Source organism: Saccopteryx bilineata, chromosome 10 (assembly GCF_036850765.1).
Source record: "Saccopteryx bilineata isolate mSacBil1 chromosome 10, mSacBil1_pri_phased_curated, whole genome shotgun sequence".
NCBI classification, from domain to species: domain Eukaryota; kingdom Metazoa; phylum Chordata; class Mammalia; order Chiroptera; family Emballonuridae; genus Saccopteryx; species Saccopteryx bilineata.
This window is the reverse complement of record NC_089499.1, coordinates 57,590,817-57,608,689: the sequence shown is the minus strand read 5'-3', so window position 1 is coordinate 57,608,689 and position 17,873 is coordinate 57,590,817. Positions and strand designations below refer to the sequence as shown.

General features: G+C 45.3%; 1 protein-coding gene and 1 non-coding gene across 3 annotated transcripts in view; both read left to right on the top strand.

Annotated features, from left to right (window-relative positions):
• Positions 1–1,926: 1,926 nt before the first annotated feature.
• TRNAA-GGC (transfer RNA alanine (anticodon GGC)) lies at positions 1,927–2,002 on the top strand. Its single transcript has one exon. It is a non-coding gene; the product is annotated as a tRNA-Ala (tRNA).
• An 8,133-nt stretch (positions 2,003–10,135) lies between these two features.
• The window catches only part of RFT1 (RFT1 homolog), a 59,360-nt gene continuing 51,622 nt past the window's right edge, over positions 10,136–17,873 (top strand). For both annotated transcript variants that reach the window (XM_066245136.1, XM_066245135.1), the window contains exons 1-3: positions 10,136–10,239; positions 14,154–14,239; positions 16,583–16,699. In XM_066245136.1, coding sequence (XP_066101233.1) covers positions 10,177–10,239; positions 14,154–14,239; positions 16,583–16,699 — 266 coding nt within the window. In that variant the 5' untranslated portion in view covers positions 10,136–10,176. The remainder of the gene's footprint in view (positions 10,240–14,153; positions 14,240–16,582; positions 16,700–17,873) is intronic.

Here is a 17,873-nt window from a genome sequence, read left to right as displayed (position 1 = left end):
CTCCCATAGAAGCAGCTGTGACTGAAAGAGCCTGGCAGCCCTCTGTGCTCCTCCCATTGGACCCAGAGATACTCCTGGCTTCTATCACGTCTCTTTTCTCTAAGGAAGTTGGGCCTTTATAGATCATCTTATTCAGAGGCGGACTAAGGTCAGTTGAGGCCCTGGGCACAGAAGAAAATATTGGGTCCCTTAAAAAAAAAAAGACAGGGAAAATAAAAATACATGTTAACCATATTTTTAAATAAATAAAAATATTATGTACTACTAATGTTAAAATTGAATATATGAAACCAAACTTGGTATCATTAGAAAAAGTGTAAATTTGGGGTTTTGTGGGGCACTTCAGAAGTCGGGGCCCGGGGCATGCACCTGGTGCACCCGCTGTTAAATCCACCTCTGATCTTATCCCTCTCAGTTTTTAGATGACAAAAAATATATACTATGAGTTACGCTAGCTGAATTGCTCGGTTGATTAGAGCATTATCCCAAAATGCAAAGGTTGTGAGTTTGATCCTCAGTCAGGGTATAGGAACAGATCAATGTTTCTGTCTGTTTCTGGTTTTCTTTCTCTTCCTCTCTCTAAAATCAATAAATTTAAAAAATACTATGAGTTATATTTAGTGAACATTTCTTCTGCCCTCAACCTGTGTAAAGTCCTCTACATGTATCATCCCATTTCAGCTTAATAACCACCTTAAGATATTGTGCTATTATTTATTATCCTCCCATTTCACACATAAGAGAATGGAGGTTCAGAGAGGCCAAAGGACATGTATAAGACACACAGAAGTTGGGGTAGAGCAGGGTCCCTCTTTTTCCCTATTGCTCAGGCTCCAGCAGCCTCACTGCCTCTAACACTCACCCTGCAGAACTGCCTGGGGATGACCAGGGATTGTATATAGCTGGCCCTGGCTGGGGGATGGTGGGTTTAAATTGGGACTCCCCGAGGGTGCTTACCCAAGGGGTGCCTGCTCTGTTGGTGACCTGAGTGGCTGCCACATCGAGTCAGCTGGCTGCTAGGTATTGATCAACCCATGTTGAGTATGGCCCTGAGAGGATGCATTGCACAGACTGAGCCTCTGAAACTTGAGGCCCTTGTCCGGTCTGTGCCTCCTTTTTTTGAGCAGTGTCTCTTCCTTCACACACATGCTTCAGTGTGACAGCCCTGAGAAGCAGAGCAAAGCGAGCTCTCATGCCTCAAGCAGAGTTCCTGACTCCATGTGCCCTTCCCCATCCCTTAGTAGGTGCTCAGTAAATGTTGCCTAAAATAGGAATTTTTAAATGGGCAAAGGATTTGAATAGACATGTCTACAAAAATATATACAAATGACCAATAAGCACATGAAAAGATGCTCAACAGTATTAGTCATTAGGGAAATGCAAATCAAAACCACAATGAGGTACCACTTTGTACCCACTAGGATGGCTATGATCAAAAACATGGACTATGGTAACCATTGGTGAGGATGTGGAAGAATTGGAACCCTCATGCACTATTGGTTGTAATAAAAAAATGGAGCCTGACCAGGCGGTGGCGCAGTGGATAGAGCGTGAGACTGGGATGCGGAGGACCCAGGTTTGAAATCCTGAGGTCATCAGCTTGAGCGCAGGCTCATCTTGTTTGAGCAAAGTTCACCAGCTTGGACCCAAGGTCGCTGGCTCGAGCAAGGAGTCACTTGGTCTGCTGTAGCCCCTCGGTCAAGACATATATGAGAAAGCAATCAATGAACAACTAAGGTACCACAACAAAGAATTGATGCTTCTCGTCTCTCTCCCTTCCTGTCTGTCCCTATCTGTCCCTTACTCTATCTCTCTCTATCTCTGTCACACACAAAAAAAAAAAAAAAAAAAAAAAGAATGGCACAGCCACTGTGAAAACTCTCTGGCAATTCTTCAAGCGGCTTAACATAAGGTTACCACAACATGGCCCTGGCTGGTTGGCTCAGTGGTAGAGCGTCGGCCTGGCGTGCGGAAGTCCCGGGTTCGATTCCCGGCCAGGGCACACAGGAGAGGCGCCCATCTGCTTCTCCACCCCTCCCCCTCTCCTTCCTCTGTCTCTCTCTTCCCCTCCCGCAGCCAAGGCTCCATTGGAGCAAAAGATGGCCTGGGCACTGGGGATGGCTCCTTGGCCTCTGCCCCAGGCGCTAGGGTGGCTCTGGTCGCGACAGAGCGATGCCCCAGATGGGCGAAGCGTCGCCCCCTGGTGGGCGTGCCAGGTGGATCCTGGTCGGGCGGTTGCGGGAGTCTGTCTGACTGCCTCCCTGTTTCCAGCTTCAGAAAAATACCAAAAAAAAAAAAAAAGATTACCACAACAGCCAAAAATCCCGCTCTTAGTTACACACCCAAGAGAACTGAAAACATGTCCACACAGAAATCTGTAAACAAATGTTCATAGAAACACTGTTCATAATAACCAAAAAGTGGAAACAACCCAAGTGTTGATCAGTTGATGAACAAAATATGGTATACCCATAAAATGGAACATTATTCAACCACGAAGAGGAATACATGATACATGCCACAACATGGATGACTTAGAAAAGCATTATGCTAAGTGAAAGAATCCAGATGTAAAAATCCACATTCTATGTGATTCCATTTATATAAAATGTCCAGAACAGGCAACTCCAAGGAGATGCAAAGTGTATAACTGGTTGCCAGGAGCTGAGGTAATAGAAAAAAGGGATAAATATGGGGTTTCTTTTGATGAAAATGTTCTGAAATTAGATAGTGGTGATGGTTGTACAACTGTGAATACATGGACAGCCACTAAGTTGTACATATTAAAAGAGGTGAATTTTATGGTACCAAGTTATAAAAATAAATATTTAAAGATATTTAATTAAGCCTAACAAAATAAAAAGTCGAAAGAATCTCTATAGGGTATGGAGTGGAAGTCTAGCAATACTGAATGCTTTTCCAAGGTCACAGGGAAAAATGTCGTCAGATCTGTCAATGAAAATGACACCAGGAGCTCCTCATTTGTTGCGCACACTTCTTTTGTGTACCTGGTGGTGTGGAAGCCTCTACATGCATGATCTCATTAATTCTCACAGTAACCCATGTGACAGGCATTATTATCACCTCCCCCATATTACAGATGAGGAAACAGGCTCAGAGAAATGAAATGATTTGTTCCGAAGGCATTTGAACTTAAGATTAGTTCATCTCCAAATGGTGGAGGAAATAATTCTGTGTGACTCATTTTTATTATTATTATTATTTTTTGCACTGTTATTGTTGTTTGTTTTAATTTTTTGCGTGGCACTCAGGCCCTCAATGCAAGAAGAAAGACAGGAATGCAAGTTGGTGATGCTAGAGCAGCTGACAGTCTGTCAGGGCCCAGGTAGGCCCTGCCTGTCCTGGCTCCACAGGCTGGGATCCCGGGTTTCTCCAAGGGCAGGTGCTGGTGAGTAGCCTTTGAGAAACTGGCCCAGGAGAGTCTGGGGCAACTCTCTATGCAGGACTGTTGTTCCAAAGTTTAGGAAGCACAACGTGTGCTCAGGCTAAGGGCCTCTGCTCGCTCTGGCCCAAATTCTTTGGGATTTTGGATAAACAAGGGCTGCTCCTTTTCTCCATCAATGTGACCTTTCTACATGTGTAGCCCTGGGTCCTGAGAGCCAGACCCCAGGGACAACAATTCCTTACTCCCTAACATGTGAAAAGCCCTAGGTGTCTATGTTAGGTCCAGGCCAGCTGTGAGTGTGCCAGGAGCATTTCCTCACCAGGAGCTTTTGAATCACCGAGAACGAGCTTGTAGAAAAAGGTAAAAGTGGACCTCTGAAGTCCAGCAGCCTGGTTTCAATCCTAGCTCTGTAATTACTGGCTGAGTAATCCTTAGCTAAATCACTTTATTTTTCTGAGCCTGTTTCTTCCTCTGTAAAATGGAAATAATGACTCATAAGATTATTATATAACTATCATAAGCCCACCTCATAGGACTGATGAGAGGATTAATTGAGGAGATGCATGGAAAGTGGGGGTCTGACACTAGAATATCAACCAGTATCACACTTGTGGGGGCCACGGACCCAGAATCAGAAAGCCTGAAAGCTGACCTCCAGAGTAGCACACACATTTGTATGCTTGCATGCACACACACCTTCATACCCTCATACATTCCCACGTAGCATGCACTGCATGTGATCTGACATACATGCTTTCCCATCCATACTCATATGTAAATTCACAAGTATGTATCCACTCATGTGCATGTATACATTCACCACATACAGACTATCTGAAGGCACACCTTGGAAAATAGGCCTGTAAACATGTGCAGATGCACACTCACTTCCCACATGCATGTGAACACATGTTACTGAATTTTTATTCATTCCTAAATACATGTCCATATCTGTGAACTTGCTGTTCTTTTCAGGGCCACCAGCTGGGCACTGGCCACAGACCAGTGGGTGGCAGAATTTCTGTTCTCCAGGGCAGTCAAAGCCAATCCTGGGGCCCAACTGGCTCATCAAGTACCCTCCTTTGTGTTCTCTGACCAAGACCTCTGCCTTCCAAAAACAGCCCCTACAAGAAAGCTCCCCTAATGCCCCAGCCAGAAAGATCTGGTCCCCAGCCCTGAATTCCCCTTGCCCACCCTGAATTCCCCCTTTTCAGCCTCAGCCTGCCTGGTATCACACTTATGCTTCCTCTGAGAGGGATCCTCAGCTCTGAAGGGGTAGTGATAGTGTCTCATTCACTCTCATGGCCCCTCCTGATGCCCAGCACAGGGTGACAGCTCAGGAATAGAGGTTGCAGTGAAATGAACCAGGCTGATGTGTGAGTATTGCAGGTTACTCTTTTGTCTCTGCACAAATCAATGCCTAGAGGAGCCAGCAGAGCCAGGGCCCTGTGGCTGCTTGCCCCCAACCCATGGGCAGATGCTGGGACCCAAGGGTTACATTGTACACCCTTCCTGGCACAGGATTTCTTCAAGGCCCTCCCACAGGCACTGCCTCCAGCCCCTGCTGCCCTGAACACTGACCCACAGCCTAATCCTGAAAACAAAACCCCTTGTGGCTGGACAAGCCTAGGGGTAGATCTCAGGACTTGCTTTGCCTGCTTTAAGCAGACAGACTCTCCAGCCCAGAAAAGGGGGCAGATTTTTCAAGGTGCTTGAAGATCTGCCTTTGGACAGTGCCTCTCACAGTCTGGTCCACTGCATCAGAACCACCCAGGGTGTGGGTTAATACAGATCCCTAGACCTACTCAGCCTTCCTGAATTTGAGCTGCTGAGGTTGGACGCTAGTTCATTCCTGGTTAAGCGTCTGAGAGCCAGACTGCTCAGGGAAAATTCTGGCACCACCATTTACTAGCCCTTAGGCATGTCTTTTAACCTCATTGAGCCTCAGTTTCCTGGTCTGTAAAATAGGGATAATAATAGTGCTTGCTTCGTGGGTCTGCTCCTGAAGTAAAACAAGATTATGAAAGTGAAGTGCCCAGTGCAGGATCCATACACACACATCAAATGTGAACTATTTGGAGCACAGCCATGTTCTCATGCCCAGGGACTTCTGAGTGAAAGGCAGAGACTTGAGTACTCTTGCAAGGAGGGACCCCTGGTGGAGGTCCTCCACCAGGTAGGCAGCAGAAAGCTTTGTGGGGAGGCCCTCACCCAAGATGTTCTGCCTCCTAGTGGCTGGTTTATGAGATAATGCCCAGCTCTCCTGCCTCCACCCAGCTGGAGTCCCAAGCCCCTCTTGCCCAGGCTTTTACCCTGCCTCCCCACCTGCTGCCAGCACCCCGGGAGTCTAACTGGCGTGGGGTCAAACCCTGGCACCCCCTCCAGCTTTGTAATAAAATAGCCAGCTTGGGTCAGCTTTCTTTGGCAAGGAGGCCACCTGGCACAGAGAGCAAAAGGGAGGGGGAGCCTGGGGAAACAGCTCCTTCAGTGACCACCAATTATGGTCTGGTGTTCTCCAAGGATCACTTGCTCCCCAAACCAGGTGACCCCCAGGGCAAACAACCTTCTTATTTGTCTTTCTTCCTTTCCTAGTCCTCCATTATTCATTCACCCATGCATTCAGTCATTCAATACTGAAGTGTTTACTGTGTGTCAGGTACTGGGGCTTAGCAAGCTTGGCAAACTTTTTCTGTAAAAGGCCAAATAGTAAATATTTTCAGCATTTTGGGCCAAACTACTCTGCTGTTATAGCAAGACAGTAGCTGTGGACAGTGTATAAACAAATGGCGGATGTGGCCGTGTTCCGATAAAACCTTATTTGTGGACACCAAAACTTTAATTTCATATGATTTTCATGTGTCACAGAATATTCTTTTGATTTTTTTGTCTCCCAACCATTTAAAACTATAAAAACTATTCTTAGCTTGCAGGTCATACAAAGCAGGCCACAGCCAGCAGGCCATAGCTCACCAGCCCTGAGCTTAGGCCTCCTCACAAAGACCATGGAGTGTGCCATGCCCTGTTGGTGCCAATACCATTAACAGAGGCGATGTCTTTGGAGAGGCTCAGTGCAACTGGGCCATTGCAGCCCTCCTAGGGTCTACTCCCTCAGGGCCCCACATATTTCCTGTGGTTTAGATATGAGGACTCTTAGGTGTCCTTCAGGACCAGAATTTTTTTTTTTTTTTGTATTTTTCTGAAGCTGGAAACGGGGAGGCAGTCAAACAGACTCCCTCATGCGCCCGACCGGGATCCACCCGGCACGCCCACCAGGGGACGATGCTCTGCCCATCCGGGGTGTTGTTCTGTTGCAACGAGAGTCACTCTAGCGCCTGGGGCAGAGGCCAAGGAGCCATCCCCAGTGCCTGGGCCATCTCTGCTCCAATGGAGCCTTGGCTGCGGGATGGGAAGAGAGAGACAGAGAGGAAGGAGAGGGGGAGGGGTGGAGAAGCAGATGGGCGCTTCTCCTGTGTGCCCTGGCCGGGAATCAAACCCGGGACTTCCGCACGCCGGGTTGACGCTCTACCACTGAGCCAACCGGCCAGGGCCAGGACCAGAAAATTTTTTGAGGGCAGGCACACCACTCTTGTAGAAAGCACCTGGGTTCAAATACCAGCTTGACCACTTCCTAGCTAAATGGACTTGGATGAGTGACATAACATCTCTGTGCCTCAGTTCCCTTATTTGTAATACCTACCTCATGGGTTGTTGAGAGGATGAAGGAGTAGAGAGCTCAGACAAGTGCCTGATGTGGCATCAGTGGTCATTGACTTTCTTTTCTTTTTTTTAGTTATTAATTTTATTTATTTATTTTAAATAATTTAAATTTTTATTTTATTTTACAGAGACAGAGAGAGAGTCAGAGAGAGGGATAGATAGGGAACGGAGATGAGAAGCATCAATCATTAGTTTTTCGTTGTGACACCTTAGTTGTTCATTGATTGCTTTCTCATATTTGCCTTGATCGTGGGGCTACAGCAGACCGAGTAACCCCTTGCTCGAGCCAGCAACCCTGGGTCCAAGCTGGTGAGCTTTTTGCTCAAACCAGATGAGCCCGCGCTCAAACTGGCGATCTTGGGGACTTGAACCTGGGTCCTCCGCATCCCAGTTCGATGCTCTATCCACTGTACCACTGCCTGGTCAGCCAGTTATTCATTTTAGAGAGGAGAGAAATAGGAGAAAGAGAGAAGGGAGAGGAGCAGGAAGCATCAACTCCTATATGTGCCTTGACCAGGCAAGCCCAGGGATTTGTACCGGAGACCTCAGCATTCCAGGTTGATGTTTTATCCACTGCGCCACCACAGGTCAGGCCAGTGGTCATTGACTTTCATCACAATTCCTTCTTCCCCACTCCCCTGAGCACCTAGCATGGCTCTGGGCACAAAGTACTGTTTAGTCTCTCCTTGCTAAGTCTTAACTTTCAGAATAAGAAAAAAAGACCCATGACTCTTTTCCCAGGAGCCCCTTGGGGTCTGTACCTTGGATCCCTAGGAGGTTTTGCCCTTCTTGGACCTTAGTGAAATGATCCCTTTGTCCCTCCCAGTCCAGTCCACCTGGATGACCAGGGTTAGGAGCATGTGGACATAAAGAGCTCTTGGCTGGTTCTGCTCCAGGGATGAGCTGTGGGGGAGGCAGCTGGTTGGCTGGGGATCAAGAGCCTACCTTACCTGCCAATCCAAGGTCCATGGGGTAGGAAAGCTTCCAGGTCCAGGCCTTGGGCATCTCAGCCTTTAGGCTGAATATCTTGACCCTCCAACACTTTGCTCTCCTTTGTGGGTACACTCATCTCTCACATGGGTGCCTGATTTGCTCTGCCTTCCAGAACATTATTCCTTCCTGCCACTCCAAGAGTCTCTATTACCTTCTCTGGCTTCATTCTTTCACAGAACTTATCACTATGTACAATTTTATTGTTTGTTGTTAGGTTTTTGTTTTTCAGTCTCCCCCTACTAGAATTTAAGCTTCTTAAGGGCCAGACTTTTGTCTAATTTAATTCTTATGCTTATCCTCATAGGACAGATAATATTCCCGATTTAATAGTTAAACGTATTGAGGTCACTCAGTGAGTAGCAGAATAAGGATTCAGGGCCAGGTCTTTCTGACAGTCAAAAGCTCACATTCTGAGCCTCTACCATAAGATAGAGATCAATTAATCTGGCAAGATGGGGATATGGAGGTACATAGGCCTTGAGCCTCATTATCTGTTTCCAACAGCAGTAAGTACCAGGAGGTATTTATGGGTGTCCTAGAAACTTTCTCTGCCACCTTGCGGGAGATAAAGCCAGGTGAGCTTCACTCTTGCCTTCTTGGAGCTCAGAGGCTATTTAGACAGAGAAACGTATGCTAGTGTTCATTGCAAAGCAGATTGTGCTGAGTTACAAAGGGTTACACAGAGCTTTACAAATGCTATCTTAGCCTGCTCAGGCAGTTGTAGCAGAATACAAGAGACTGAATGACTTGAGCAACAGGAATTTATTTCTTGCAGTTCTGGAAGCTGGAAAGTCCAAGATGAAGTACTGACTAATTCAGTTCTGGTGAGAGCCCTCTTCCTGTTTTAAAGATCACTGTCGTCTTACTGCTATCCTCACAGGGTGAAGAGAAAGTTCATCTCTCTTTTGTTTCTTCTTATAAGGGCACTAATCCCATTCATTGAGAGCTCTATTCTTGTGACATCATTATCTCCCAAAGGCCCCACCTCCAAATAACATCACAGCATGGATTAAGGCTTCAACATATGAATCTGGGGAGGACACACATTCAGTCAGCAGTAGGAGCTGATGGTGGTACTCAGAAAAGTCAGGACAGTGGGGTCTGGGTGAGTAGGGTGCCATCAGGGAAGGCACTTTGGACAAAGAGGGCATCAGGAGCAAAGGTCAATGAGGCAGGGTCTGTTTGAGGAACAGTTATGGGCTCCTAATGGCTTGAGTCTAGAGTGCATAGGGAAAGCACAGTGATTGTATGTAAAATGGTTAAGAAGGTAGGTTAGGGGTCAAATCACAGGAAGCCTAGAATAGATTAGGCTTCCTAGAATTTGCATAGCAGATAATAAGAACAACAGAACAGCTAACTGTGTGTGTTGGGTGCTTTACATTTCATAAAGCACTTCCTGTCCATTCTCTGCTCTGTCCTCACAACTGGTAGTATGCAGGCAAGTGAGGTAAGCTTAGGATCAGGAGCCTGCGGCCTGCTCTGCTCCACCCCGGGACAAGTGTATGTAGAGGTCACTTCGTATCTCCAGGTCTCACTCACCTTACTCATTTGACAAGGCCCAATTCTCAGAACTTTAGGAAGGATTCCATAAAACCACACATGTCAAAATTTAACTTTTGGTCCTCAGCTTTTTTCTCTATTAAATTGGGTCATTTCCTGTCCAGCCTAATTCAAGGGGCTATGGCTACGATTTTGTAGGCAAAGGTCAAAAGACATGAATTTTGTTAATGAGGTCAGAGAAGTCAGTGTTTTCTGGGTGGTAGGCTGAGAATCTCAGAAAGGGCTTTAGCGACTCTACATTTCTCTGTTACGGCCATTATTTACCTTATTGGAGACAAGTAGGGGTGGGCACACAAAGCACACCCGCAGAAAACGAAGAGATGCGGCGCAGACGCACTGACGAACCCCAACCCGGCCCACTTAAAGGGCCCATACTCTGTATGCCCCGCCTTTTGTCCCCAAATCACCAATCAGTGAGCGAGTTACTCCGTGACGCTGTCTTCTCGCGACGAAGCCGGCTAGCAGCGGCGTTTCCCGGTGACAGCTCGGTCGCCGTGGCTATGCGCATCCAGGAGGTACTGGGCCAGGCGGCCCGGCAGGCCTCCTCCGGACTGCTCCTGCAGGTACTCTCTGCCTCGCCGACCCCAAGGCGACCCGCAGCTGGCATTCGCGAGTCTGCAGGCAGACTCAGTCTCGGTCGAACCCGCTACAGAAGGATTCGGCAGGGCGTGGAGGCGAAGAGGGAGCTCCTGGGCCGGGAGTTGGGAGCCTGCGTTCAGAGCCCTGGCGGAGAGATTGCAAACAAGCCACTTTCCTTTTGAGGATTGTAGTTCCCCTAGGGCAGTAGGAGAGAGGTCACGTGCCAGGGGTGTTTGTGGTGCTGTAGAATCTGTTATTTTTTAAGGCAAAGGGTTCTTTTTCTTTATGCTCCACCTTTTATCTTCAAACACCTTCCTCAAACTCTCAGTTTCTGCACTGAGTTCAGAAAGACAATATGGCATAGCTAAGAACAAGGACTTTGGCTCAGGCAGGCCTGAATTGAAATCCTGATTCTACCGTGTTCTTGTGCATAAACCAAGACAAGTGGCTTCACCTCCTAAGCCTCAGCTCCTCATTGGAAACTGGGGGTAATAATAGTACCTGGCCGGTAAGGTTACTCTTAGTCTAGATTGAAGTTATGCAGATAATTGCACTTAACACAGTATTTGGCTCTTATTATGTACTTAGTAAATGTTGGCTGTGCCTCCCTTCTGGCTATATGATCTTGGACCAATCATTTCCTCTTCTTGGTCCTAATTTTCATCATCTGTCAGATATGGTACATGCCAGTTGGTCCAAGTAGTATCCAAAGCTTCTTTTAACACTAGGAGCTGGTTACTCTAAATCAAGTGGTTCAGTTTCTCTATGTCTCACTCTGCAGTCATTCAACCCTTTTCACAAAAGTCCTGAGTCCACCTTCCCCTTATTTTTAGAGAGCCAGTGTTTCATATGGAGTTTAGGAGAAGAAACAAGCAGTCTTGGGCTAAAGTTTGGGCCTTGTCTCTTGCTAGATGCCCATCTTTGGGAAGATTGCTTAACTTCTCCAAGCATCAGTTTCCTCATATGAGAACAGTATTGCAACCTCATAGGTCATTAGGGAGATTAGATGAAATGCCTATTATGTGCCTGGTACATTATAAATAATAAATGTTAGCTATTTTCATTATGATCATTAGAATTTTTTAAATGGTTGTAGAGATGAAATGACATTGAGCAACTCACCTTGCTCTGAGTCTTACTTGCTTCATGTGCATTTACCTGTTTGCTTTTAAGGGTCAAATAATTAACATGTGAAAGCTCTTTTTAAACTGTAAATTCCTTTACAAAGTTAAAGGACTTTATTAATAAGAAGACTGTTATTAATAAGAGCCACTGTGTGGAGCACACAGTAGGTATTATGAGCAGCCTCAGAGCTTCATTAGTTCAAACTTTTATTCCAACCAATTGAGAGATTGGGAAAAGCCTGAGACATTAGGTTTCTTAGACAAAGATAAGTTTGACTTTGAAGTTAATATAAACATGAGGTTTTTAAAAAGTATACACAATCTTTAGGGTTTATGAGTATTTTCATTCAATCTTGAATGCTTTCTCAGATTACAATACAGACACTTGAGGTAGCTTTGCAATTACATTGAAATCTGCAAGAATTTGAGAGTTTATTTTGTCTTAACTCCAAGCTGGCCATCATGAAAGTATTACTGTTTTTCATCTATGCATTTTTCAAAAATGTTTTTACTTACACAATGTTGTTTGATTCTTGTTATCAACCCATGAAATAGGCGGCCTCATCTGACAGAGGAGGAAATTGAGACTTATAAACATTAGAGCATGATGGGGCTAACAGTTAAATGATGAGTTGAGATTTTCAGCTCAATGGTTTTTCCCATTAATGGCTCAGTGAATTGTCTTAAAACCTCTAATACTGAATACAGAATTTTGTGTGTATGTATGTACAGGGGTGGGCAAAAGTAGGCTTACAGTTGTAATTCAAATAAGTAATACAATAAGTAATAATACAAGAATAAACTCTGTTTCGCATACTCACAACTATAAACCTACTTTAGCCCACCCCTGTATGTACCTGCATGTTTCTAAGGGGAGCTACAGAGCTTTCACTAGACTCACAAAAAAGGTCACTTTTGACACCGTGAATGTTTAGATTGTGATACCTTGGCTTTGGAGACCTTGCTGCTTTGTGACACTTCAAGGGACCGTGTTAAACTGCACTCTCCCTTTTTGGTCATACCTTTCCCTGGAGGTTTTCAGACTTTAACGGTTCATTGGCATACTTTGATTGACTAAGATTGCAGCTGTTCATGGTAACTGAGAGTGCTTGACAGAGGAGTGATTTCTGGTTTCCTCTTGAGTGCAGTTGAATTATACCTGTGGTGCTGCTCGTGCACAGAGGGAGAGCCACTTAGGCTTGCACCTCAGCCAGTGTCCCCATTTAGTAACCCCATTTAATTGCAACCTGTTCTCTGTCTCATGGGAAGAGTTCTTTGCTAAGGGATTTTCTTTAATTGACAGGTGAAAGGCTCAGGATATATTCTTTTCAAATGGCAGTAGCTGGACTCTGTCCCCCCCCCCATATTGTATTACATTATTATCACAGTTGTCATTTAAAAGTTATTTCAGCCTGACCTGTGGTGGCGCAGTGGATAAAGCGTCGACCTGGAAATGCTGAGGTCGCCGGTTCGAAACCCTGGGCTTGCCTGGTCAAGGCACATATGGGAGTTGATGCTTCCAGCTCCTCCCCACCTTCTCTCTCTGTCTCTCTCTCCTCTCTCTCTCCCTTTCTGTCTGTCTCTCTCCTCTCTAAAATGAATTAAAAAAAATCAGTAAAAGTTATTTCAACTCCTCTCTGGAAAGTGGCAAATATTCAGTAAGTAAATACAGCCTTTCCTGTTTTCTAATTTAAAAACTGAAGTTCAGAGATTAGATGTCATTGTCAGAATCCCCAGATATTAGTAAGCAGAAAAGAAAGAGAAATTAGATTAATAGTGAGTCTGCTATACCCTGCAGGCTCCCACTTGCTAAGTGCATGCTATTTCCAAACAGGCTGGAGGGAGGGGGAATGTGAAGCACTAACTAAAATTTTCTTTCTGCCTCCTGGAGTGCCTGACTTTGAACCCAAAGAGATTCCTTGAGTCTGTCAGGGCCACCCTATTCTCATCTGTAAATAAGAGTTTACTGATGGGTTCTTTGAGCACTGCCCAGGCATGTCAAGAGATCCCCAGGAATGAATTATTCTTTTTTTTTTTTAGCGTGTGTGTGTGAGAGAGAGAGGTGGACATACAGGGACAGACAGACAGCAAGGGAGTTGCTCATTGATTGTTCATTGATTTCATTTATCATTGTTCATTGATTGCTTTCTTATATATGCTTTGACCTGGGGGCTCCAGCCAAGCCAGTGATCCCTTGCTCAAATCGGTGACCTGGGACTCAAGCCAGTGATCATAGGGTCATATCTATGATCCCACACTCAAGCCAGTGACCCCAAGATCAAGGTGGTGAGCCCACATTCATGCCTGCGACCTTGGGGTTTCAAACCTGGGTCCTCAGCATCCTAGGCCGATGCTCTATCCACTGCACCACCACTTGGTCAGGTCCAAGGAATGAAATTTTGGAAGAAATGCAAGACAGGTTGAGTATTTTAGAAAGGTCTCCCTGGCTGGGTAGCTCAATTGGTTAGAGCATCGTTTCCATATGCCAAGGTTTGAGGGTTTGATCCCCAGTCAGGGCACATACAAGAAGCAACCAATGAATGCATAAGTAAGTAGAACAACAAATTGATCTCTTTCTCTATCTCCTTCTCCCACTTCTTCTCTTTTCTCTCTCTCAAATCAATTTTTTAAAAATGTTTTAAAAAAGAAAGGGTTTCCATGGCAAAGCTGCTGTATGTTATTACATTAGGAAGAGCAGCCATGTTGTTTTCATTTCAGCAAAGTAAACACTCCCAACATAACTTATTTTTACGTCTTTTTCTTCTTTTTTGTAGGTGTTGTTTCGATTGATCACCTTTGTCTTGAATGCATTTATTCTTCGCTTCCTGTCAAAGGAAATCATTGGCATAGTGAATGTAAGGTAAGAAGGGATGTGCCCTGGTGGTGTCCACAACGGCACATCCCCAGTCAGGTTTTGACTGTGTGTCACCCTCGAATTCTAGAAGCTTGGACATTTATTAAGTCAGAGTGTGTTAGCAGTGGGCTGAGGAGAAGCATGCTGGGGAGGGGGAATGAGCAGGGAGCGTTGCTTTTAAGGAACCCATGGAGTGTTTTCCATTAGTAGCCTCCAATTGCACGTTTCCCTGCCAGCTCTTTCCTGTTCATCTGCTCTTATAACCCAGGAGAGGAGTGGGAGTAATTCATTGCAAACCTTATCTCGGGGATAATTGTACGTTCTTGTCCTGCTGATAGCAAAGGCAGCAGGAATTCTGCAGTTCACGAGGATGTGCTTTGTAATCACAGGGCTGGAGCACCATCTTCCTTCCCTCAGTGAATTTTTTTCTCTCTCAGTGAATTGTGTAATGGAAACAGGCCACTGGGGTAAGAGCTGTGTTCTTGTCATCAGTTCCTTGGAGGCTCTTAGCTGACTTGCTTTGTCTTTTGGACTCAGTTTTTTTTCTTCTACTCTCCTCCTTTCTGTTCAAGAACACCCACTCATCTTCTGTATTCACAAGTGACACAAGGGTATATGAAGTGATTTGAGTGCGCAGAATATCTTAGCTTCTCAGGTGCATCTTCATGACCTAATAAACAAGACATTATGTTCCAGACAGCATTTCACTTCTGATACCTACCAAACATATGCTCTTGGCTCTGGTATTGGAGCTTAGTGAAGATTCTCAAACATTGATGGACAAAGAAATCACTGGGGGAGCTTTGCACAAGGTAGTACTGAGGAGGGGCTCGGGAATCTGCATTTTGACAAGCTTCTCAAGTGATTTTGAAGTAAAGACCATAGTCTGAGAACTACTGTTTTAAAAGCAGGAAGGAGGCCCTGGCTGATTAGCTCAGTTGGTTATTAGCGCCATCCTGAAACAAGGTTGTGGATTTGATCCTTGGTCAGGGCACATGGGAAGCAACCAAAGAATGCATGACTGAGTAGAGCAACACTTGGGTGCTTCCCTGCCCTCTCCCCTCTCTCTATCTCTCTAAAAATCAATAAAAATTAAGCTCTGGATGTGTAGCTCACTTGGTCAGAGTGTTGTCCTGGAGCATGGCAGTTGCCGGTTCGATTCCCTGGTCAGAGCACATACAGAAGCAGCTTGATGTTCCTGTCTCCCTCTCTCTCTCCCCTTGCCTCCAAAAAAAAAAAAAAAAAAGGCAAGAAGGAAAAGATCAAATCCTCTTAGGCAGTGGTCCCCAACCCCTGGACCACGGACCGGTACCAGTCCGTGGGCCATTTGGTACCGGTCCGCAGAGAAAGAATAAATAACTTACATTATTTCCGTTTTATTTATATCTAAGTCTGAACGATGTTTTATTTTTAAAAAATGACCAGATTCCCTCTGTTACATCCGTCTAAGACTCACTCTTGATGCTTGTCTCGGTCACGTGATACATTTATCCATCCCACCCTAAAGGCCAGTCCATAAAAATATTTTCTGACATTAAACCAGTCCGTGGCCCAAAAAAGGTTGGGGACCACTGCTCTTAGGTGCTCAGACTTTAAAGCAGTTTGGGCCTCTCCCCAGCTAGTCTACTCCAGATTGGTAGGTCCCTGCTTTGATAGTCATTGTCTGACCTCCAGCCAGCTTAATATAAGGTTCCGTCTCCTCATTCGCGATGTTGGACAGAAACACTGGGTGCCAGGATGATGCTTGGGCAATCTCAGAAACCTTAGCCCCGGGCCATCCACAGTCTGCTGAGGAAGGGAAACCTCAGCTACTCCTCACTAAGGGGCAGGAAGGTTCGCCAGGATGCTGCCGCCTAAGAAGTATACAGACAAGCCTTGCTGACCTGGGCTGCAGCAGCCTCTGTAATGGTGGCCAGCCTTTTTTGCCTGTCCTGAGATTCTTTTAGCTAGAGCCTCAGCTTCTCTCACAGGGGCCATTAGGTCTCCAGTCTCACAGTGACCAAGTGGTTCCCTTGCTGTATAGGGTCATATCTTGTCCTTTTCCTTACCGTCTGAGCTACACCTCTGCCTATAGCCACAGATCCTGCTGGGTTTGGGGCCACGGTGCCAGTTTCTATCCCAGCCATAACAGCGTAGGTAGACACACACTCAGGTGTTCTTTATTTGGTTCCTAACTCTGTTGTTTGAGTTGACTGGACTAGCGAGGGGTCCTGTAAGAACTCACTGTTTTCCACATCACCACCAATGATTTATGATCAAGACTCTTTCCTCCCTGTTGCTGGTAAAATCTCAGAAATTCTCTCTATAAAAACACTAGAGACCTTATTGATTTCTGCGTTTCCTTTTCAGGCTGACACTGCTTTACTCGACCACCATCTTCCTGGCCAGGGAGGCCTTCCGTAGAGCATGTCTGAGTGGAAGCACCCAGAGAAATTGGAGCCAGACCATCAACCTCCTGTGGCTAACGTGAGTTGTGCTTTGTCAGGAAACAGTTTCAAAGGCAAGTGAAACAAATATTACCAGTTAAAGAATAACAGTTGCCTAAATCTGAATTGTCTCCAGCTTTGGTTTTGCAGTGGGTTTCTGGAGCCTTGGCATGGTTTAAAAAGGGAAGAGCCTCTGTGTGGAAAAAGCAGCCTCACTGTTTTCTCTGGATGGCCAGGAGCCAGGTGGAGGCTCTGGGGGGCTTCTGGGCCAGGTTTCTAGCCCTAGTTCTACCCTTTTTGGAGGTTGTTTCTGCTGTTCTTCATCCCTATCTGGGCCTCACTGGGCCCCACTGGGCCTGTGCCACCTTTTTTATTCCTAATCTTTCTCCCCTGTGGGATTTCCTGAACTTTTAACAACCACTTAGTATTTTATAAAAGCCTTTTAGGAGTTTCATTATATCTTGCTTCAATTTTGTTATGTTGATTTCAGTTCTAAGCCTTTTAGAATAATCTTGAAGACCAAGAACATCAGTTAAAAATTATAATAGCTTTTCTGCATTTAAATCCTTGTAGGGAGGGCTGGTGATTGAGGCTGTTTCCCAGTGCTGCCCTTGTGCAACTCCTTATTTCCTTATGGATATCATAAGGGCTGGTAGGTTTCTCTTTATTAGAGGAATGGCACTAATTACCCAGCCATATTTAAGTGCTCTTGTGGTATACATGGGAAGGGATACTGTGCACTAGACTATTGCTCATTTGGGTGTAAGTACCAGCTATATACTGTCTTTTAGTCATTCTAAGTGGAAACAAGCACACACTTTAGGGGACTTTTGCATTTTTAGTCAGTATAACACAATGGATAGGAGTATAGTCTGGCATTAGATCAGGATTGGGTCCTACTTCTGCCCTTCACTACCTGTTCATGACCTTGGCCAAATTACCCAGTGCCTGTCAGCCTTAGTTTCCTCATCATTTATTTGTTATTTTTTATTTAGTTTCCTCATCATTTAAGTGGAGATAATGACAGGATCATTGTGAGGTGTCAGTGAGATAAAGGGGGTGAATCATATAGTACCTGGCACATAGTAAGTGCCTAAATAAGAATTAGCTATTTTTATGATTATAACTGTATTTATTTTCTGTTCAGTATTACTATTTTAATATATAGTTATTTTTCAATATTTAGCATATTAAAAAACATTCCCCCTCTTCCA